Source organism: Lactuca saligna, chromosome 5, assembly GCF_052625555.1.
Source record: "Lactuca saligna cultivar CGN05327 chromosome 5, ASM5262555v1, whole genome shotgun sequence".
In the NCBI taxonomy this organism is placed as follows: Eukaryota; Viridiplantae; Streptophyta; class Magnoliopsida; order Asterales; family Asteraceae; genus Lactuca; species Lactuca saligna.
In genome coordinates, this window is record NC_136421.1 from 14,223,525 (window position 1) to 14,248,612 (window position 25,088).

General features: G+C 34.7%; 2 protein-coding genes across 2 annotated transcripts; one reads left to right on the forward strand and one right to left on the reverse strand.

The window, feature by feature from the left end:
• Window positions 1-15,511: 15,511 nt before the first annotated feature.
• Window positions 15,512-18,516, forward strand: LOC144996974 (Eukaryotic aspartyl protease family protein). Its single transcript, XM_078956788.1, has 2 exons — window positions 15,512-15,820; window positions 17,029-18,516. Exons 1-2 carry the CDS (start codon window positions 15,637-15,639, stop codon window positions 18,297-18,299), a joined length of 1,455 nt encoding a protein of 484 aa, XP_078812914.1. The 5' UTR covers window positions 15,512-15,636; the 3' UTR covers window positions 18,300-18,516.
• Window positions 18,517-20,321: 1,805 nt separating this feature from the next.
• On the reverse strand, window positions 20,322-22,141 carry LOC144998173 (uncharacterized). Its single transcript, XM_078957992.1, has 2 exons — window positions 22,013-22,141; window positions 20,322-20,919 (listed from the first exon to the last, which is right to left on the reverse strand). The coding sequence occupies exon 2, from the start codon at window positions 20,873-20,875 to the stop codon at window positions 20,570-20,572; it is 306 nt and encodes a 101-aa protein (XP_078814118.1). The 5' UTR covers window positions 20,876-20,919; window positions 22,013-22,141; the 3' UTR covers window positions 20,322-20,569.
• Window positions 22,142-25,088: the final 2,947 nt, after the last annotated feature.

Consider the following 25,088-nt stretch of genomic DNA (forward strand, 5'->3'; position numbering starts at 1 on the left):
CAATGTGATCCACTGTTTCGGGGAATGTCTTCACTGCCATGGCCCGATTTGTAACCAGAATCTCCTGGAGGGAGAGCGTGAGTTTGCGTATAGATCTATACTGGATTGACTATTCTACACTTTGCTGCTAGCTACAATGGGACCTGCAGGTCTTTGGGTGCCAAATGTCATTACTTTCGACGTCTTACATCGTTGTGTTCATAGTTGATAGCATGGTACAATTAATCACATAATACCTTAATATAAATCCAGTTTAAGGTATTTAGTACAACAGTAGTTACTATAATACAACACTACAATACTGCATTAATTTCCCCTTTGCATTCATTTTGTGATCACTTCATTTAAACAACAACGTACAAACTATATTTTGATAATGATATTTACACTTGGGAAAATTATACACTTTTACAAGAAACAAACATACAAAACAGTCGTGCCTTGGTAGAAGGCTACTTTTAGTAGAAAATATAGGATTTCTATGAGTTACTAACTTTTACAAACATTCATATACCTTTACTATAAACGTTTACAAACTCATACTTCAAACACTGTTGCAAACATTTTGATACAAACAATGACACTAAAATACTTATGAACTCACTAGCTTTAAAGCCGACAAACTCTTTCAAAAATAACTTGTATTCTCAGGTCATCAGTAGACAAGTACAAATGCCAGCTTTTGAGAAGATGGAGCATATTCAAGACTCATCTTTTATTTTGATTTACATTTTTGGTGTCATATGATATACCGAACACAATTGTATTAAATTATATTATTAATGCAATGGATTATGTTGTTTGCTTGTTTACTATTATGTGGTGTTGTGATACTGTACATGACATCCTCCACCCATGAACATTTCTGCCGTTCCGGTTTTGGGGTGTGACACAACTCATCGAGTCCTTCTTTCAAAATAAATAGATAAATACTTAATTAATAGTGAACCAGGAAACCAGACGTTGCAATTGGATTTTATAATACCAAACAAGGTAACAAGATAAATAAATGGTCATCTAAAAAGATTAAGGTTGCGTTTAGTTACGAAAAATAGTTTTCATTTTCTGTTTTTCATTTTTCATTTTTAGTTTTCATTGGAAAATTTAAGTTGTGTTTAGTTACGGAAAAACATTTTTCATTTTCTATTTTTCGTTTTCCCTCCTCGGTTTTCTTTTTTCATTCTCAGTTTTCATTGGAAAATTTAGAAAACACGTTTAGTTAAAACTTATTCAATTTTCATTTTTAGTTTTAGAAAATTAGAAAACGTGTTTAGATGTGTATTTTTTTATCGGTTTTTATTTTTAGAAAAACGATGGCAGTGGGGTGGGGGTGGCAGTGGTAGCGGGTCAGCGACAGCAATTGTGGCAGTGGTGGTGATGGTGGCGGTAGTGATGGTGGTGATGGTGATGATAGGTCGGTGATTGTAGTAGTGTGTGTTGGGTATGTGTTTGTGGGGTTTCGGTAGGGTGGGGTAGGTATGAGTGTGTGTGTGCGTGTTTGTGGGGATGTGGGTGTAGATGGGGTAGGGTGGGTGTGGGTGCGTATGTGTTTGTGGGGGTTGGTGTGTGTGTGTGTGTATGGGTGGGTGGGGTGGGCTTGGAAGTAGGTGAGTATGGGTAGGTAGGGGTATGGTGGTGTAGCACCCGGTTCCTGGTACGTATTTTATTCATGTAATTATCACTTTTGGCCTGGGACTCGGCGAGTTGGAGGCCCAACTAGTCGAGTAGAATCGACTTTGGACGCGGGGGTTTAGTGACCTACTAGACGATTCGGAAGACTGACTCGACGAGTAGGGGCTATTTGGACAAGAGCCTAATATTTAGGGTTTGCACCCTATTTAAACAACTTATTGATGGGGTTTGAGCATACTAACACTCCTATGGTGTACATGCAACCCTAGAAACCTTGGATCTATGTTTTCTCTAAAATACATGCAAATTCGATTTCCAAGGTTCACAACCTAACTAGCATGTTATGGGGTACTTGTAACACAAAACTTTAAGTAGAATAACATACCTTACTTTTGTGGTTGATTGCTTGGAGTTTATGAGCCTAGCACCAATAGTGTGGATGCCTCAAATGGTGTCACAAATCACCAAAACAAATTGGAAGCTCTTGAGAAAATAATAACACTTATAGAAATCGGCTCACTCTTATGCTCACACACACTAGTGCAAATTCTAGAACCAAGAACTCTTTTATATAGTATGGAGGATTAGGGTTAAACCCTAATACCCATGACTCTTCATTTACCTAGGATCCATGGGTCAAAAGCTCGATGGACTATCCATGGACTCCATATACTCTTAGCCCATCCTAAATAAATCTTAGCCCAATCCATATATATAAATAAGAGTCCATATTTAATTAGCCCATTTTGATCACTAAATTAATTCTTGATCAATACTAATTAAATAATTATAATATCATATTAATATATTATAACCAATAATATATTAATATATCATATAATCTTATTCTCAAAAGTATATCCAAACAAGTTGTTAGGTGAAGTGCAACCCAAATGGACCATGTTGGGTCGGGTCAAGTTGATACCAAATATAGTTACGGACTTAGACACCTTATCCAACAGTCTCCCACTTGGATAAGTCTGATAACTATAGTTGCAAGTATAACTTCAGGAACCAACCAACAATCGTAGCTCTTTAAAACTTTGTCGAACTATGAAGCGCCATTTTAGATTAATTATCATAAAATCCTCTGCTCTCAAGATATCAGTCGGACAAACACATGGAACATGGTCTTACTTATTTTCCAGCATTTGTTTCTCGATCTCTGATTTGTTTCGACATAGAACCAAATTGAACACATCAATTAGGTTCTGACCGGGCCCGGCACATAAGTCATAACCAAATCATCGAGGGGCCCAGATATCGCTTCTATCGCCAGAAGGAACAGATAAACTTCGACTCATGTGCTTGTACTAACTACTTGTTGAATTATGCACAAATAATAACGATTAACATCCTTTGTGGTTGATTTGAAGGGTCCACAAACATCTGTGTGTATGAGGTCCAACAAAGCCTCACCCCTCTCACAAGTACCAGTGAAGGGTGACTTTGTCATTTTTCCAAGTAAACAAGACTTGCAACTATCATCCAACTTTAGGTCAAATGATTCCAAAACTCCAGCCTTTTGGAGATGGCCTATGCGCTTCTTGTTAACATGTCCAAGACGACAATGCCATAAGGATGCTTTATCCAATCTATTTGAAGAATCAATATACAACACATTATTTCCTAGATTGTCTACAACATTCACATCTTCATATACATCATCACAAGGTAATGCTTTAAAGTAAAATACATCATTGTAATAAACATTAATAGCACCATTATTATTATCAAATGAAAAAGTAAACCCTTTGTTTGTACAAGCCATGAAAGGAAATAATATCTCACCATTTTAGGAGAGTAACAACATTTATTCAGATCTAACATTAACCCATTATTAATCAATAAAGAATAAACACCTATCTTGGTGACAGGTGATGCTTTCCTATTGCCCATGACTAAGTTTATCTTCACGTGCTCCACTTGCTCACTTATTCTTAGGCCCTGCAAATCAGTACAAATGTGAATACCACAACCTGTATCAAGTACCCCAAGAATTAGCATTAGATGAGTTATTAGACCAGATTTTATAGATACCTACATGGGTGGGTTTAACTTTCCCATCCTTTACATCTTGCAAGTATTTGGGGCAGCTTCGCTTCCAGTGCCCCTTTTCCTGGAAATAGAAGCATTGTGCTTCCTTTGGGTTTGAGGAATGAGTAATGGAACCTTTCTTCATCCCACTTGAAGAGGAACCATCAAGGGGCTTACCCTTGGTACCCTTATAAGGGTTTTTTCCTCTTCTTACACTTTCCCTGCCCAATTGCAAGAACATGGGATGCTATAGGAGTAGGAGTAGAAATAACAGCCGATTTACCTTTAAGGCCACTTTCATCGGTCCTTAAAAATCCTTGAAGTGCGCTAAGTGTGACCTCCTCCTTGTTCATATGATAATTCATACGAAACTGATCATAACTTGGAGGTAAGGAATGGAGAATGATATCAATCGCCAAGTCCTCAGGGAAGTCAACATTGAGCTTCAATAACAGGTCCACGAACCTTTGCATTTTCTACAAGTGATCAGTGATGGGATCACCATCCTTCATCCTAGTCGTTATCATGGAGGAGATGATTTTATACCTCTCTTAACGCGCGCTCTGATGGTACTTATCCATCAGATCAAGGTGCATCACATAGGGGTAGAAATCTTCATAGGATTTCTGGAGTTCGGGAGTCATGGTAGCCAACATGATGCAGGATACTTTGGTAGCATCCCTCTCATGTGCAGTGTACTCCGCAACCTCCTCAGGAGTAGCAGTGGACTCATTGATAACCCTAAGCTCCTTATTGAAGGATATATTCCTTGTTCCCATAGAGGGTAATCATCCTGATGTTTCTAATCCATTCATTGAAGTTAGACCCATCAAAAATGACTTTCCCACACAAGTTCATGAGGGAAAAGAAGCCTGTAGGGTTTGAGCCAGTAGTAGTGTTGGAAGACATCTGAAAGAAAGAAGGAAAAGTTTAATTAGATGAAGAATCCTTAATAAGTCACCCAAATGAAATATTAAGGCTAGGATCTAACAAACTATTTATAGTTGGAAGAGGGATGTCGTAATCCATACTATAAAATATTTGAAGGTAGGTAAATAACGATTTACCAATTTCCACCATAAGAATGAAATATTTTATTATTAGGTTTTATTGGATTTGAAACTCCTAGATCTTTTGAGATACATTGAACTTTCAATGGCATGTTTGAATCTCGATTGTGCCCTTTCAAGTTTGTGACTGGGATTTCGAGGATCACAAACAAGGTGTGAATAACCATACAAATTGACTTGGTACCCTTAACTATATTACCTAATCGATGTGCCGGTTAACCACACACGCTCCACCGATCTATAATAAAGTCAAGTTACCCTTTGCCACACTTACTAGTCCTTGTTAGCGTGTCTGTTAACCACACACACTCCACTAACGACTTGGGAAGGTACAAAGTGTAATTTTATGGGCTAGCACCTATTTCACATTTTCCTAAAGTAACTAAGATTGGGAATTAATAATGTGTAGTTACTTTATAATTCATTATACTTTTAATGAGAGTTAAAGTCTTATCCTACCCGTTCGGCTAACGACCCTCCACCGGTCAAGGAAGCGGTGGGTGAGAGTGGACACCCGTTAAGCTGCCATTTTATAGGCAACAACCTTATACCCCCTTATAGACTAGCTTCGTGAATGAGGCCTACTTGCGGTAAGATTGACTTATTCTTATACATATCCATATAAATAAGATTATAATAATAGTATATGTGTTGTTTTTAAACCCTTTTTTAAAAACTAAGGTTTAATTTGGAATTAAAGTATTAATGTGTGAGACTTTACAAATTCCAAGACTTGAGGGCAAGTATTGAAACTGTTCAAGAATTTTTATTTCATAACTTATGAGTTTTAATGGTCCATAAAAAGAAGACTCTTCATTTTATGTAAACTCTTATTCTTTAATGACATTTTTAAAGAAGTGACTTTTGGTTATCCATAACTTGAGGACAAGTTATGGATTCCATTATTAGACATTAAGATCAAGAGTTACACTACAAGAAAATAACACATAATTCCTATGATCTTCTAAAACTCATAAGAACATGAACATTCATATCAAAATTACAAGAATCATATTAACTCATATAAAACATGGAATTTTGATAAGAGACATTGTAAATGGATTATCATAAGCATTACACCATCTAAAATAGGTTTTAAAACACCAAAACAATTTAGGGTAATGTTTCTAGTCCATTTCCAGCGGCAAAAGTCGAAAAACTACATTCCGGGGCTCCTACTCATCGAGTGCAAGAACATACTCGACGAATAGGATGAGTTTGGTCATGGACTCGTCGATCCCCCCCCCCCCCAATGGACTCGGCGAGTTCATGCTTCAGAATGCAGATTTTTCAGTTTTTTCAACTAGTTTGTATCAAGTATCAAGAAAACAAGTCTAGGCTCACTGATAGGTTTTGAGCATACTAACACTCCTATGGTGTACATGCAACCCTAGAAACCTTGGATCTATGTTTTCTCTAAAATACATGCAAATTCGATTTCCAAGGTTCACAACCTAACTAGCATGTTATGGGGTACTTATAACACCAAAATTTATGTAGAATAACATACCTTACTTTTGTGGTTGATTGCTTGGAGTTTATGAGCCTAGCACCAATAATGTGGATGCCTCAAGTAGTGTCACAAATCACCAAAACAAATTGGAAGCTCTTGAGAAAATAAGAACACTTATAGACATCGGCTCACTCTTATGCTCACACACACTAGTGCAAATTCTAGAACCAAGAACTCCTTTATATAGTATGGGGGATTAGGGTTAAACCCTAATACCCATGACTCTTCATTTACCTAGGATCCAATTGTTAAAAGCTCCATGGACTATCCATGGACTCCATATACTCTTAGCCCATCCTAAATAAATCTTAGCCCAATCCATATATATAAATAAGAGTCCATATTTAATTAGCCCATTTTGATCACTAAATTAATTATTGATCAATACTAATTAAATAATTATGATATCATATTAAAATATTATAACCAATAATATATTAATATATCATATACATCTTATTCTCAAAAGTATATCCAAACAAGTTGTTAGGTGAAGTGCAACCCAAATAGACCATGACGGGTCGGGTCGAGTTGATACCAAATATAGTTACGGACTCAGACACCTTATCCAATACTTATATCTGCCCATCTCAGCCTCCGCCATCCCTTATACTCCCAAAAGTCATTACCTTGAAACCCTAGCCTTGTTTGAGTGTTCTAAGGCCATTTTGAGCATTTTGGTGAATTGTGAAGCTTGAGAATCGGAAAGGAGCTTGTGAGTTCAAGTTGGAGCTTGGAGATCCATAGATTTCGTTCCATTTCCAGCTCATTTAAGGTAAAAAGCTCCTATCTTGATCTTCCATGTAAATAATCATCTTTAGGGCTTGGATCTTGGTATATTTAGGGCTTCTAAGCCATTTTCGGGTTATAAAGTGTAATATGGGGTTATGATTTCAGATCTGGGGCCATTAGGGGTCTTTATGGCATAAAGATTGCCAACTTTGTTGCCATGAACACCCCATGCATATTGTAGACCACCTTTTATGGCTTTTTGAGACAAAGATCCCATGCATGTGCACCAAGCTGGAGGCTTTACGTGTAAAATGGTCATTAGGAGGCTAGATCTATGGTTTTGATGTGTTAAGACCCATTTAAATCGACTGTATAGTAATGGTTAAGGACGGACTCGGCGATTCGTTCTTAGGAATCTGTGAGTCAGGGAGTAATGACCGCCAAATCTTTTCTGTCGATGGACCAGATGATAGTATGGAAAGTCCCCCCCCCCCCCCTCCAGTTGTTTAGGCTCTTAAGGGACCTAGGAATCATGATACTCGACGAATGCTAGAATCGACTCGGCGAGTCCAAGGCAATCTACCAACCCATGAGGACGGTCTTGACGAGTTGTTCATACAACTCGGCGAGTCACAGACTAGACAAGTTCATATGAAGAAGCTGAACTCGACGAGTTCAAGGAAGAACTCGGCGAGCCAGTTGAAGATTTTCCCGTTGTTATGATTGAAGAAGAACTCATCGATTTCTTGCTAGACTCGACGACTAGAGTCGGGTTGGGAGCAGATAATGGGATGGGGACTCGACGAGTTGGCGGGCCAACTCTGCAAGTCGAGCCAACTGAAGGATGACTTTGACTTGGGTTTGGGTTGACTCTTGTAAGGGTTATTAGTATGCATAATAATCGAGAAAGATCGTTGTGTAGGCATTAAGGAGTCAAGACAAGTTGATACCCGTGCCGAGGACTGTACGGATTCTACACGATATCGAGGTGAGTTACCTTCCAGTAGAAGTGGGTCTAAGGCACCAAGGTCGGCCCACTAGTATGAGTTATAATTGAGATGATTGTCTTCGTGATAGTTGGTTGGTATGTGTGATACGTTATGATTACATGCTAGTATGCTATGATGCTATGTGTTATATGATAATAGGGGTAGGATAGGCCTCGGTATCGGTCGAAAAGACCAAAGGGGTAGTTAATGCCCATTCATGTTAATTATCTTATGTGCTATGATTTTATGTTATAGTAGTAGTAGAGGGGTGAAATAGTCCCCGATGACCGGTCGTCAGGACCGAAGGGGTGGGCCAGCACCCAGATATGCTAGGCTAGGTTACCGGTCGAGAGGACCGAATGGGTAGGCCAACACCCAGGTATGTAAGGCAAGGTTACCAGTCGAGAGGACTGAAGGGGTAGGTCAAGCACCCAAATATGTATGGCAGTATGTGTTATGTATGGTATGTGGTATGATGGGAGAACTCACTAAGCTTTGTACTTACAGTTTCAATTTTGGTTTCAGGTACCTCTTCGTCTAAGGAGAAGGAGCCGGCAGTGTAGCAGCGCATCACACACACACACTCATATGGATTCCGCGTGGAGATCTCTGGGATTGTACTCTGATTTTTACTACTTTTGATGACATGGTTTTCAGACACGTTGTTATGATTTTTATAAATTGATATGACATTGGCAATATTTGGTAAAATGTGTTATGAATCTCGTAATTAAAAAATAAAAATTTTGGCCTTGAAAATTTGGATGTTACAGGTGGGTTGGGGTGTTAAGGTGGGGGTAGGTAGAGGTGGATGAGGTGTGTTTAGAAAAATTTTGGAGTTAGAAAAATGTGGAAAACAATGATTATCAGTTTTCCAAAAATTTCTAACTTCTTTGTAATTTTAGAAAACGAGAAATTTTCATTTTCCGTGAAAATTTTAGAAAAATAGACGATCTAAACGCGTCTTCAAAATTCTCATTTTTCTTGGAAAAGTTTCCCGAAAAACAGCCTAATTTTTCGCAACTAAATGAACCCTTAATTTTCATTTTCCGTTTTCATTTTTCATTGGAAAATTTAGAAAAGACATTTAGTTAAAACTTATTCATTTTTCATTTTCAGTTTTGGAAAATGTGTTTAGATGTGTGTTTTTCTATCAGTTTTCATTTTTAGAAAACAGTAACAGTGATAGGACGGGGGTAGGGGCAGTGGCGGTAGCGGGTCGACGGCAGTGATGGTGATGACAAGCAGTGGTGGTGGGGGCAATTGTGGCAGTGGTGGTGATGGTGATGGTAGGTTGGTGACTATGGTAGTGGTTTTAGGTGTGTGGGTGTGTGTCTGTGTGTGTTTGTGTTTGTGGGGGTGGGGGTATGGGTTTGTGTGTGTGAGTATTTGTGGGGGTGGGGGTGTGTTTGTTTGTGTGTGTGTGTGTGGGGGGGGGGGGGGGGGGGGGGAGGGGAGGGGGATGGGTGTTTGTAGGGGTATGTGTGTATATGTTTGTAGGTGTATGTGGGTGGGTGGGTAGGTGGGGGTGGGCTTAGGAGTGTGTGAGTAGGTAGAAATGTGGTGGGTTGGGGGTGTTAAGGTGGAGATATGTAGAGGTAGATGTGTGTTTATATTTTAAAACAAATTTGGAATTAGAAAAATATAGAAAACAATGATTATCAGTTTTCCAAAATTTTCCAACTTCTTTATAGTTTTAGAAAACAGAAAATTTTCATTTTCCGTAAAAATATAGAAAAATAAACGAACTAAACGCGTTTTAAAAATTCTCATTTTTCTTATAATTTTTTTCGAAAACAACCTATTTTTCCACAATTAAACGCAACATAAACGTTTACAAATAGATTATGAGATATTTCACACCAAAACCCAAATGAGTACAAAAACGTTACCTGTGAAAAAAGAAAGAGAAAACAAAAAACGTGTATTGAGTTGCAACCACATGTATGCATTTATATAGAAATAGAATTATAGATAGAAATTTGTATGTCAACAAAACAATCACGGTATACTACTAACTACTCGTTATAATTCCTTGATACCTTTGTAATGTACAACCATATACCGTTAAAAATGATAAAAATAGTATCTAAATGAACTTATGATTTTTGTAAAGAATATATTTAAATGATTACAAACTTGCATATAGTGTAGTTATATGATTGTTTGATAAAAATAATTCAAACCTTTTGAAATATATAAAATTATATAATAACACTTGTCTAAAAGCTAAATATGAAATATAATAAATAAAAAGACAATTATGAAGAAAAAATATTCAATAACTCTCTTAAACACTAGGATGAATAAGTTTTTTGATTTGAACTTCCTATCGGAATTTTTTTTGTTCAAATCAAACTTTTTGTTAAGATCTAAAAATTATAATATAAATGAAATAAAATTTACTTTTTTGATCGTAATCTCTAACTCGCCTATTTTATAAACTTTAAATGTACAGTTCAAAGTTACAACTCCAATTTTAACCGGAATATATAATCATATTATTATTATTTTGACTATAAAAACTAAAAATAAAAACAAAATCAGTTTTACAACACATCAAAAACACCCACTAAAACCAATCATTTCACTCCCATGCTAACTCCAATATACAAAATAAGGCATGGTAGATTCTAAATCGAAATCACATACATGAATTTTATTACCCAATAATTTATCAGAAATACATCAATAAATATAAAATGATTTTATCGTTGAAAATTGAAATTTGGAATTTGGAAGTATTGTCCTTTATAATAGGTCCAACATCCAAATGATGGCTTGTTTTTTCCTTAGGACCGACTCGTGAACCCAACATGTGCATCTTTTTTGTTTGTCCACCCAAAACCACTACAAATTTGTACCTTCACTTCATCTTCGTCACAAAAAACACCACACATTTGTATCTTTACTTAATCTTCTTCCTAAAAACCACTACACATTGTACCTTCACTTCATCTTCATCCCAAAATGCATCTTTTGGGCTTTTCCATAAACCAATCCATATTCCATGCCCTATCTATAGAGCGGTATATTGGTAGTCCCAGATTGGTTTCGGATCGGTCTCAAAATAATTCGGTTTTTTTAGGCTGGTTTCGAAATAGTCAGGTCTTTTTTCAGATCTGTCCTGGAGAGTCTCGGGCAAGTCTTTTTTAGGATTGATCTTTTTTAGAATGAGTCTTTTTTGGTCCGCTTTTTTTGGGACAGGTCTCGCGGACTTTTTGTGCGCATTTTTTGGATCAGTTTCCAGGGTTTTTCAATTCGATTTTGGTACTTTCCGGATTTTTAGTTTTGATTTTGATTTTTTCCGTTAACATATGTGATTGACACCAAAATGATAGATTGAAATTTATTAAAAATGATACACTTAATTTTAATAAAAGAAAAATGGATATATACAGTAAAGTCCCAATATATTCATCAATTTGACAAGAAAGTCCTAAACTTTATTTTTTTGACAATAAAGTCCAAATTACCGGCACTTTTTGACACTTTTACCCTTTTTTCCCGGTTAGCTGGTAATTAGGATTTTTTTTGTCAACAAAATAAAGTTTAGGACTTTCTTGTCAAATCGTCAATTAGGACTTTACTGTCAAAAAAATAAAGTTTAGGGCTTTTTTGTCAAATCGTTGAAAATATTAGGACTTTAGTGTATATATACTTTTTTTGGTTAGAAATTTAAAGGTATGATACTCTTTAAGCATAAGAGTTATTGAAACATTCTCTAATCAGTTAGATCCTATTGAAATCTTTTACGTTTGTTTCTTGTTAAATCGTTTTTTTAATCTCAATAAACCGACATTGAAAAAAATTGAGATAATCAAGAAAGAAAGAAATAACCAGGGTTGTGTTGGCTTTTTTCCAGTCTAAAAAATGGAGAAATTAGAAACCTAAAAAGACGAAAGTGTCCTGGCTTTATACAAACACAAACAACACATGCCTAGTCAAAAGGGTGTGAATGCGGAGATTGGAAAGAAAGGCAATTTCGTTTTTTTTTTTTCGGTTTCTAATTTCTCCATTTTTGGGGCTGCAAAAAGCCAACACAACCCTGGTTATTTCTTTCTTTCTTGATTATCTTAATTTTTTTCAATATCGTTTTGTTGAGATTAAAAAAACGATTTAACAAGAAGCAAACGTAAAAGATTTCAATAGGATCTAACTGATTAGAGAATGTTTCAATAACTCTTATGCTTAAAGAGTATCATACCATTAAATTTCTAACCAAAAAAAGTATATATACACTAAAGTTCTAATATTTTCAACGATTTGACAAAAAAATTCATAAACTTTATTTTTTTGACAGTAAAGTCCTAATTGACGATTTGACAAGAAAGTCATAAACTTTATTTTGTTGACAAAAAAGTCCTAATTACCGGCTAACCGGGAAAAAAGGGTAAAAATGTCAAAAAGTGCCGGTAATTTGGACTTTACTATCAAAAAAATAAAGTTTAGGACTTTCTTGTCAAATCGATGAAAATATTGGGACTTTACTGTATATATCCCAAAGAAAAAAGGAAAGAAGTTAGATAATGTGTGATTAAAAATTATGTAATTAACACAAAAATATTCTGTTTATAAACTTTAGCTACCAGTCTTGGGTCTGTCTCGGACAGTTTGGTTTTCTTTTGAGATCGTTCTCGTTTTAGACCGATTCAGTTGTGACATCCCTCATTTTTTAGAACCGATTAAAACCTTTTATTTAATTGAGAGGCGGAAATTCTCAGTTAATGGAAACATATTGAGATAATAAAAGTTATTTTGTTATATTAAATTCCAAGGATGTCATTGTTCGTATCGAGTGGGTCAGGTTTGAGAAACCTGGTGAGATGCATAGGGTTTTCAAGCCCATAATAATTTGATGATAATAAATCATAATATCATTCCTGCAAAAACAATCATTGACAAATAATATAGGTATATAAAATCTGACATAAATATCCTTAATGACATTTTACCCAGCCCAACTGATTCTCACGAATCCTAAGTCAACGAGTATCTGGAGGAATCACTCTACCTGATAAACCGTTTGAGTATTTGATTGACTACACAACTAGGGGAGTCCATGGTCAGTGTAAGTCATATAAAGGCAACCAATGTTCAAAGTTACTGATAAATGATTTATCTATGTCTGTAGGTTATAAGTCCACACTAGCAACGTAATTCATTAGACTGCCTAGAATATTCAAGTGTTGTCATCTATTATGGTCGATGACCCATACATACTTGTTAGTTGTCTGATATAGACCCATCATTTTTGGTCATCTAATAAAGAGGATGAATATGACACTCCACTCTGATCTCACACTCTACCCCAAAACGAGACCTAGTAAATATCCAATTTATTAGGAACTAAACACCTTATACAAGTCCTATTATAACTAATCCAGACTTATAGTAAAGGCAAATTATATCCAATATAGTTCCTAGTATGTTGTACTATTATAGGTATACAAGTAGCACAAAGTATAAATAAAACATATATCATTTAATAAATACTTTTACTAAATTATGTTCTTGAAAGTAACCACTCACTCCCCTGAGAAAATAGGTGACTCGAGGTTAGGATAGCGTTTCGCCTTAACACTTCTCAAAAACTTAAATGTATAAGGTACTAAGTTTTAGTCTAGTTTCATAATCAATGACGACTATTTAATGATAGTCTAGATTCCTCAATAATCTCAATTTTTACATCAAGATCTATCAAGTAAGGAATAACCAGGTAGGATCATATTTGAGGTAGGGTTTGTTTGGTATACAAAGTATACAGTTTGGAAATCTCACTTTAAACATCTTACTAAATTCATCCTAGACATCACTCTCGTAAGTAGATCAATCAATATAATGAATTTGAATCACTGATACTTAATTATAGGTTCATAATAATGATTATGACTATAATTAAAAGTTACACTTAAAATAAATAAGCATAGTTTGACTTATAGAATAATCTAACAAAAGCCGGGAAATATACAGGCATAAATCTGACTCGAGAGCTTCTATTCTTCGGATATCTGACACCGTAGGGGTTCGCTAAAGTAGTCGAGAACTAGAGGGCAAAAGGGCTAAAAAGCTCGAAGAGATTCAGAGAGAAATTGAGTGAAGGGGTAAGGATTAAGTTGAAAATCGCATCAATTTATAGGCTGAAAATTAGTGCACGTCGTGCACTATGTTCCCTGTGCATCACACATGTGGTCGGAGGTAGTGACGTGTTACTTTCCTATGGTGCCACGTGTCACGATTGGGGTGGTGTGTCAGTGCTCTGGTCGGTACGCGTCGTTGCACGCGAATTTTCTTGATTTCTTAAAAATCCATAACTTGCGCATATGAGTTCAGTTTTCGATATCAGTGTTCCACATTGCTACACTGAAATTTCGAAAAATCATAGCTTCCTTATACGGAGTCAGATTTGGACGTTCTATATATGCACGCTCTCGGTTTAATGACTACTGTGATTTTCGCTTAGATCACTTAGGTTAAAAAGTATTTTATCAAAATTTTACTTTTTACGATACGTAGAGTCATACTGGTTTAATCACGAAACTTCGAAAAAACATAACTTCTTCATACGAAGTCGGATTTGAACGATCCTCATATCCCTGAACTCCTCATTACATATAATACAACTAGGTTAAGATTATTTGTCATAAATAATCTTTTATTTTCGGCGCATATTTTAATCTTATTTATTATATTATTAAATACTTATACAATTTGCATAAAGTATCGTATAAAACACATAAGCACATAAATATATGAATAATCTTTTCTTATTCATTCATATAAATGTTTCGATAATTGACCAAGGTGATTACAAACTATGGCTAATCTAGCAGGAAACGCGGGCGTTACATCTGTCTCGCTCTTTTTCTAGGTCCGGCTCTTGCCCTCAATGTTTTTTTTATCTCTTTTTATTTTGTTTAATTAATTTAGTATTTGTTCACTAACTAGTACTTAATATGTTAAGCAACAAATTATAGATGAATTGCAAAAGAGTGTCATTTATATTATTATTGCATTCATTTATTTCATTTTTGTAACATATATTGATGCTAGCTCATTTATTCTTACACGATCACAAGCATATCTTTAATATATTAAATATCATATAGATCATTGTATTTTAATGTGCATCGGTCTTATTATATACACTTCGGATGACCTAATTGATCCAAAGATTTTTGAAGAAACCATCTGATTCAATCCAGTCTAGCAATTTACATAAAACCTATCGTTGTTGAATCGTTTTCAGCCTCATTTCCGATCGTCCGGTTCGAACCGATTTTTAAAACATTAATATAACCAATGGTGCAATGGAAAAGCAATGGGCAATGCAATTTGACTCCGTGATGAAGGGTGGGTCATTTTCAATGGAAGCTCGGCCATAAAAAAACAAACCAATAAAAAATGGTTGAAGAATCACAAGCCAATCTAGCCCTACCTATCAAATAAAACTAATCCAACCAATTTTAAACATTTATTTCCTTTTTCTTTCTTTCTTTCCAATAAGTAAATGTAGATATGCATGTGAATGCTCAATAATTTCTCATGCAACCAGAGTGGGGTCCTTTAACTCATTAGCCAGCCCTTTCCCTTTTGTTCTCATGCCAGCCTCCAACTCTTCAAAGATTCTCAAACCCCTCCCCCTTCTCCCTCTCTAGAATCCATGTCTCTCCTCCTCCTTTTCTTTCTCTTTTCATTCATTTTACATGCACCTCCGACCACCTATGCAACTATTGCTGCCACCGGTGTTGTTCATGGCTATGGCGATAAGCAAGTTTTTGATTTGAAGAAATTCAGGTGGACACGGCAACAAACTGACACACTCAATTGCTTCCATCAAAGATCACGTTAGTACTATAAAATATAAATCATCTGTCTTTTTTGCTTTATACTATTTTTTTTCCTGAATATGTCATCCCCAACATGCAAAAATATCACTTTTTCCAGAGGTTAAATTCCAAAGTCCAGATCAGAGTACAGTTTTCTATGCATGACATACAAGTCAGATACACTCCTTATAATCCATCCATTCCTGTTTGGGTTCCTCAGTAAAAATTACCAAAATAGGAGCCAAATTATCTCTCTTTTAGTAAGTTATCACAACATAATTAAATATTTTGGTAGAATGAATCTTTGTGAAATTATCTTTTTAGAATACAACAAAATAACCTTTTGTGAAATTATTGATACTTTTATAAAATATAGTATTTTTGCAAAATGTACCTTTTGTAAAATAAACTTTATGAAATTATTTCCGGAAAACCTATTGTTTTGTGAAGTTATTGATATTTTGCAAAAATATATATAATTTGGCAAAACTTTTTATATTTTGCAAAATTATTATACTTTATATAAATATGAAGTATTAGGAAAAATATGAAAATTTTCGTAATTTTTATTTACGAAGTTATTGATATTTTGCAAAGAGACCTACTATTTTGCCAAATAAGTAGAGCAACTAAAACGTTTTTTGTAACAGACTGCATTCATAAAGTAATTTTATAAAATCTATTGTACGAATTCGTATGCCATGTTTTCTACAATGAATGAATTCTATAAAATAAATTCAATAAAACATACTTTTTAAAAAATTACTCCTTGGTTTCAAAATTATAGTCCATTTTTTCTTTTTGGTTTGTCCCAAAATAATAATCCACTTCTAAAAATAAATAATATTTTTACAAAAATACCCTTTATTATTACTTAACCAACTAAGTATTTAATGAAACATTAAACGTAAAGTAAGGACAAAACTTTTATTTTATTAAATAAAGTTAATGGTAATTAATATTTTTCTTAATCTATATGTTTTTTTGTCTGTGGACAATAATATTGGGACGGAAGAAATATTTATTTGTTAATAATTTTATATTAAAAAAGTTTCAATTTTCCCATTTCACAATCCAATATTTATCGAACTCCATATTCATTTGAACACCAAAAAATCATCTCATTATGGTTGAATCTGATCAACTGAATATTAACACCTTATTCGACCATTTCATTGAACTATGCACTGTAGTTGTTCTAAGACGTGATAATATTGTTTTTTCAGGAACAGAAAAGAGTGCAACTATATTAGAACTGCATCATAGGGATTTCTGTTCCGAACCCATATCAGATTGGAACCAAATCCTCCAAAAACACATACTTTCCGATCAAATCCGAGTCAATTCCCTCCAATCACGAATCAAAACCGCACTTTCCAACGGTTTCAATCAACAACTTTCACAAGCTGAAATCCCACTCACTTCTGGAGCCAAACTCGAGACCCTAAACTACATCGTGACCGTTGGATTAGGTGGCAGAAACTTAACCGTAATCGTGGATACCGGGAGTGACCTAACATGGGTCCAATGTCAACCTTGCGGTTCATGTTACAATCAACAAGAACCGCTTTTCAACCCCTCGGAATCTTTATCATATAAATCGGTCTTATGCAAGTCAACAACATGTGAAAATCTCGAAGACGCCACCGGCAGTTCAGGTGTCTGTGGGGTTAACTCGTCATCTTGTAACTACTATCTTAGCTATGGAGATGGATCCTATACACGTGGCGATTTAGCTACTGACAACCTCGTACTTGGTACGACACCAGTCAAAGGTTTCGTGTTTGGTTGTGGACGGGTTAATGACGGCTTGTTTGGGGGTGTTTCCGGACTTATGGGGCTCGGAAGAAGTGCTCTTTCTGTAATTTCTCAATCTTACGATGTTTTTGGAGGGATTTTCTCGTATTGTTTACCTTCGGTGACGGATTCGGGTCCCGGTTCATTGATTTTAGGAGGTGAGACTTCGGTTTACAAAAACTCGAGTCCTATTTCGTATACTAACCTTATATCCAACCCAATGATGTCCACCTTTTACTTTCTTAACCTAACTGGAGTTAGCATCGGAGGGGTATCGTTACAAGATCCGAGTTTCGGTAAACGGGATATTCTAATCGACTCGGGAACGGTAATCACACGGCTATTTCCTTCTGTTTACAACGTTGTTAAGTCCGAATTCTTAAAACAATTTTCGGGTTTTCCTAAAGCTCCTGCCTTTTCGATCTTGGATACTTGTTTTGACTTATCTAGCTATGAAGAAGTGGACATACCCACAATTAAATTGCATTTTGGGAAGGAAGCTGAGCTTGAGGTGGATGTAACCGGGGTTTTATATTTTGTAAAGGCTGATGCGACTCAAGTGTGTTTAGCTATTGCGGGGCTTTCGGATGAAGATGAAATTGGTATTATTGGGAATTATCAGCAGAAAAATACAAGGGTTGTGTACAATACGAAGGTGTCTACGCTTGGATTTGCTAAAGAAAAGTGCAGTTCGGATTGAAAACTCAAAAGGGACATGATTCATGATTCATGATTCATGATTGTTGTGCATATTATATCATTCAAAGAATATATTGTTGCAATTTTATGCTTTTTGAGTGTTTTGTTTAGATAATACGGATCTTCTGACTCCAAGGAGGAGTACATATAATATGTCCTATGTTTACCACAAAATATAACCAAGTTAAATGTATATATTTGAGTTCAGAAGTTAACCATGGAAACGATCTTATGAATTGTTTTACTTGATACTGTGATAGATTAATTAATTACATCTGCCACAGGAAAAGGGAATCTTCAGAACTGTTGCGTAATGCATATGTAGTGAAGTACAATGAGAGGGCCCACCTGGAATTTCTTGGTTCGGGAGCTTATGATTCGTTGGCACTATGCAACAGAACAAGACATAAATTGGAGAAACAATCAGTCTGCATCATTCCCTGTCAATTGGAGTGTAGTGGAAACTGAGTAAAAATGAACAAGTACTAAGTAGAATATTTGGGGATATCAAGTCATTTCTGTAAAGGTTAGATGAAAGAATCAGATCTTTTCTAGGCACCGACACCAAGAATGAAAGCCCGAGTGCAAGAACTCTTGTGAAAGCTCAGAATTAATATTATTTTCTTGAACAGCTATAGGTCAGGTTTATATGGTTATTAAATAGAAACATAAAATGAGAAATAGTCCAGTAGAGAATATATATATATATATATATATATATATATATATATATATATATATATATATATATATATATATATACACACACGACTCAGTCAGGAATCTCTGGGTTGAGATTGAGTTTTTGGATCTATTCTAGTTCAAGCATTTTCACAAACAGTTGAAAGACAAAGGTTGTTAGTCTGTGAACGAATACATGATGTCATATCATGCATTGAATTATTCGGAAGGAGTAACTAATCTTAAGTCTTAACGCCCTGAAATATAAGAAATTTTGTTTCAGCTGTGGTAAGATCACGAATTGCCTATCGCATCTGATATAGTAAAGCTGAATCGAACTTAATCTCTTCAGTCAAGTTTTTGAAGCACGGAAGTCGGTTAGATTTTTTGGTTTTCGTTACTGAACCAAATCGAGAATAATTGTTGTTCGGAAATTCAAATAGGAACGATTTAAAATGGCGCTGCATTGTAATTCTTCACAGGAATTGAATATCAAACAGGAATTGGTGTTGTGTATACGGAAAATATAAATGATTTTGGTAATGAGTAGATTTTACCGGCAAAAATGAACCAACGGCACTTCCTTGAACTGGAAAATGGGAAAAACGAGGATCACAAACAATCAAAAGGAGTTTGAATAGTCCTCGAATGCGCTTTCAGAATCTGTGCACATCTTTCATACACAATCATGAAGCACAACAATACTTCTTACACTGATCGATTCCACAAGCACCTCAACTCATGATACCAATTTACAGGTTTCCGCATCAAATTCCGAATTCCTTCCTCCGTTCGTTCATCGGCAATCGAAGTGTCACAGACTCACAGCAGTAAATCTATTCTGAACACTTCAGTATAACGTATTTCTGAAATTGGTTAAACGCACTTTAGTTAAAGACGAAGCTTTTGTCAAAAATGGTTTTTTGGGGGTGGTTATATACAGTATAACGTATTTGTTAAACCTGAATTAATATATTGTATGGAAAGTTACATGACATACAAACCAAACCTTATTTAACACATTATACCTCTAAAATAATTCAAAATAAAATTATTGAATTAAAATATATATTACTGATTTCAAATTGAATCCAGAGAATCGTTAATGTTCCTATCTAGTTGTGCTTGGTAGGCACTAATCGAATAGAGAATTGAATAAAAGCATTACAGGAAATTGAAAAAATATATATATTTTTTTCATACACAAGGCCTTTTAGGTGAAAAAAACATACGAGTATTCAAGTATTCAGTGTTCAGTCAGTTCACACATACATCATCGTAGAAGAAACATGTATTTCAACAACCTTTCCCCTAAATTACATATATATATTAAAACACCAGATAAACAATTATCAATCCAATTTTATACAGTAACTATTAATTTCAATACAGTAAAAAAAAAAAAGCAACAGTAATTTAGTACTACGAACACAATCTAGTTTCTTCACAGTTTTCAGCTGCAAATCACCAAAAAACCAATAGTTTCTCCTTTCCCTTTTCTTTCTGAAAACTAATAAAGACACATCATAAATAACACATAAACCTCTCACTATTTAGCTCTAAAGTGTTCCTCCTAGAGAGAGAGAGACACTACATAAACTTGAGTTTTCCTTTAGCTATCGAGTCTTTTGCAAGTTGAACCTGACACAATGCCTTTTGTGATCCAGTCAAACCCATACAGACATCAGCAGCCCCTAAAGTAATGGCAAAGTATAGATAAATGGTGCACAGGAAAGCAAGTAGTGCAAGGGCAGTTAATAGGAACCGGTGTCGCCTGACCACTGTTGAGAAGCTGCCCAATTCGTTTCCACTTGTGTAGTTTTTTCTGGATGAAGTTGAAGAAAATGCAGTTTGAGTCCTCCTGTGAGGTGAAGTAATTACACCGTCTAGAGCCATTGATTTATGGGGCCCAGAATTCAACGGCACATAATCTGCAGCGACTTTATTCACAAAGGGTAAAATGGTCATTTACTCTCACATTCAAACAAATCATTCCATCCATAAAAGATACACACTCTTTATGCATACATCAACTCAAGATACAGTTTTTTTCGTCATGATTTAAATTCATGTTGGGGCATTCTTTTAAGCTGATTGATATCAATATGCAAGCAATAAAGCCACCTAAAGAACCTTTTAAACAACCACTATGATATTGAACGTACACCATAGATGGATAATACTAATACAAAATAATAATGAAAGGGTCTATGTCAAGACAAACCAAACACATTTTATAAAACAAGAGGGTGTTTGGATGTTCCTTTAAAAGTGATTAAAGTAATGTTAATACTCAGAATTAATAAAACAGGTGGCAAGAAAATAGTATTTAAGAAAGTAGGAGAAAATAACCAAAATCAAAAAATTCTGACTAATTCTTCTTTCCCCCTTTTCAAATACTGAAACCCCTTTCGATTTTCTTTGGAAGAAGACAATTTCACTTTTTTGAGAATCAATTTTTGTTGCTGCTCCTATTAAATGGTTTCTTAGTAATGGTGTTTGACCCCTAAATGGTCATATAACATCATACATTACCCAATCGTTAGAAACCTGTTATCACAACTTGAAGTAGCAAAAATCACCCAAAACGCACATCCAAACACCCCCAAAGGCAGATTATATAGACGGCGAAACAAGTTCAGAGAGTAACACCGTTGCCGATTATCATAATGCATATAGATCTCAAAGATTTACGTTTCTCAGACCCAAATAAGACAATTATTATAAATTAAGAACAAATCTTAGATCAGTCTACATTTATTAATCCTATACTCGATCATACGCACATATGGCCCGCAAGTATCAGATGGATCAGCCAAAAAACATAAAATCGAGTGCCAAAATTTGCATATTCAATCACAATGCACAATCACATCAATTAGAAACAAGAAGCGAAAACTAAATCGGGGTTGCATCAAATCACAACGAACATGGATCTAACAAACGTTTCCATGTTAAAATCATCGCATATATATTTAAGAAGGGGTCGAATTAAGCTCAAAACAAGAAGAAAATGGGGAGAAATTGACATACCAGAATCAGAAAATGGTGCCGCCGACTACGACGGATCGCAATAAAATATAAAATTTATGGTATATATTGCATACACCTCCAAACGGAGATGGAGATGATATTTAACGATTTGCCCCGATGGCATCCACCGAAAAGGCGAAAACGAGGATTTCTTTTTACACGACAAGGATTCTTATTTTCAGAGCCAATAAGCGAGTATGTGTATGTAAATTATGTTTTAGGAGTTGTAAATTTCTCTGAACTTTAAGATCCCATCGCTGGCTATTGAACAAATAACTAGTTTTCCGTATATGGAATTCCAAAATACATGCCTCAAAATAATTAATTGTTTACTATACAAAATTATCATGTAATTATCATGTAAAATATTAATAATCAATTTCTTATCTGATAATTAGCTCTTAATTATATTTTTTTTATCTATTCTTTAGGTATATTCCAAAATACCTGCATCAAAATTAATTGTTTAATAAAATAAAATTTTATCATGTTTCCTATGTCAAACTTCTCTTGTAATTCTGAGTTTTTTTGTTTAAATATTTTGTTTTTCTAATACTAATCTTATTAATCTTATTCTTATGCTTGCCGTTCAAAAAAATATAAAATATTAATAGCCAATTTCTTATTTGATAATCAGTTTTTAATTATTATTATTCTTTTATTTAAGACTTTAAAAGTTTGTTTTAAGTAACAATTCACTATAAATCTATTCTTTAGGTGCCATAAATTTTTGAGGTTATCTTTAGTGACCGTGATGCCTTAAAGTTTGTTCATTTGCATTGATGAAACATATTATACGAATTTTACAAATTAATTTTATTAAAAACATAAAAGTTCGGATTTTTGTTAAATATTAAAAATACATTGAAGTCTTACTATGCATTTTTTCTCAACCAATACATATATAGTTTTTATTGAAAACAATACAAAAATATTAACATGTCTCTGTATTGAGATCAAACAAAAAATGTGGTCAGTATGTTTCACTCGAGTCTTTTCTACTGCATATCAAATATCTTAAACAATTTTTAGTAAAACGTGATTAAAAAACTTGTGAATTAATATTGATCAGTATGCATATAGAGGATTAAATTTTGTTGGATAATACAAAGAATTGTATATTCAATTCTTCAAAATAGAGTAAGGAGGTGATTGGTTCCAAGGAACTTGAATTCTAAAGAATTAGAATCTCAATAGAATAAAATCTTTAATGCGTTTGGTTTTACCTAAAATGCCCTTTATTAAATTTTTGTGTAATTGCTTTTTTTATTTTATAATAATAACATAATTACTATATCCAACAAACCGGAAACACCATAATTTTACTATCTTCAAATTGTGTACAGTTAGTTACTAGTCTCTTTAGCATATTAGAAACACCGTGTAGGGATATCAAAAAGTCTTGTGAGACCCTGAACCTGTGGAGCCCTGATCCCGAATGGGGAATATTTGTTTAAAAAATTGGGGACGGGGGCAGGGACGGGAGCAATGTTAACCCCCGGTTTAGTTTCGGAGGCGGGGGCAGGGGTGGGTAGTACCGTCCCGAACCCCCAATGGGGACCCGTTAATATATTATTTATATTAATATATATTAATTATAAAAATATAATAAATATTAACAATGATTTTGAATTTCCAAAATTCAATTAAATATCATGTTTTTAAGTTTATAGTATAACGTTTTTAAGATGTTATAATATTTTTATTTTAAATATATAAACTTATGCTATAAATAACTATTTTTATCCAAAGTGGTTTCTTTTAGCTTAAAAAATAACTTCTTTTAGCCTAAACATCATCTTCGTTCGCCCAAAAAAAATCAACCCAAATGGGGTGGGGAAACGGGGGCGGGGGCGGGTGTAATCCTGGGATTCGGAGGCGGGGGAACAGGAAAATTTCGGGGGCGGGGGCGGAGGCGGGGGAACAGGAAAATTTTCGGGGGTGGGGACGGGGAATGCAATCCCCGCCCCGTTTGCCCCCATTGACATCCCTAACACCGTGCTTTTGGATTTAAAATAATGTTAGGAGGGACCAGGGTAAGTAAACTACGATCATGAATTAAAGCTTGTAAAAATCCATATTTTCAAAAGAATCACCAGCTGTATAAATTTTCAAGTCCATGATTCTATCAAGTGAAAGTAAAGGCTAAGAAAACTAGGGTTCAATCGAAACTTTAGTGTGAATGCACACCATCACCATGAAGTAGAAAAATGAGAGATGTTACTTACATACATGTCCAAAAAACTAAAGCGGGAAGGTTATTTTTGTCTTTTTGATTTAGATACCCCCTCCCCCCAGGAAAGATAAAATCCAAAAAACAATGAATTTAATGAAATCAGACAGAATTCCACCAGACGCCTTACCCAAGGAATTTTCCGTCAAAATTCACAAAACAAACAAGCCTTGAATATTTTCTTTTCGGTTAGGTATCAAATTTCCAATTAATCATTACCTAAAGTGCTTAAGATTTTATTTATTCTATCCTAATCGGATAATATTTTAGACATTGAGATAATAATTTAGTTTAAGTAAAAGAAGTCTCAAATCAACCTTTTTTCTTTATCATCAAAGGAGGTATAACTTTTTTGTATTACCCAACATGACTATCAAACAAAGCTATAAGCAAAGTAATTTTTTTTCAAATTTCAATTAGGGCATATATGCTTATTACTTCTTTGAACCATTTGGCCATTTCCGGACAAAAAGTTACAAGATTTGATCAAAATAACTGTTCTCTTAAAACTACATAGACACCACTATAAAATCATGTAGCATTTTGGTTAGATAAAGGTTATAATTGTGTAACAATATATCATAAGAGTGGCCAAGAATCTAGATGACCAAAATTGATAGTTAAGAATGAACTAAGTTTTACATTATTCTTCAAAAGATAAAAGCCACATGTTGTATATTACTAGGAAATGGCTACTAGAATATGGGACCAATATATTCACCCCACAATCGACATCACATCTTCAAAATGTTAAGAAAATGTGTCCTTTTCCTTGTAGGTTAGGTTATTTCCATTTTCCCCACAAAAAACTAACCTTAACCAGTTACTGAATTGCTCACCCCT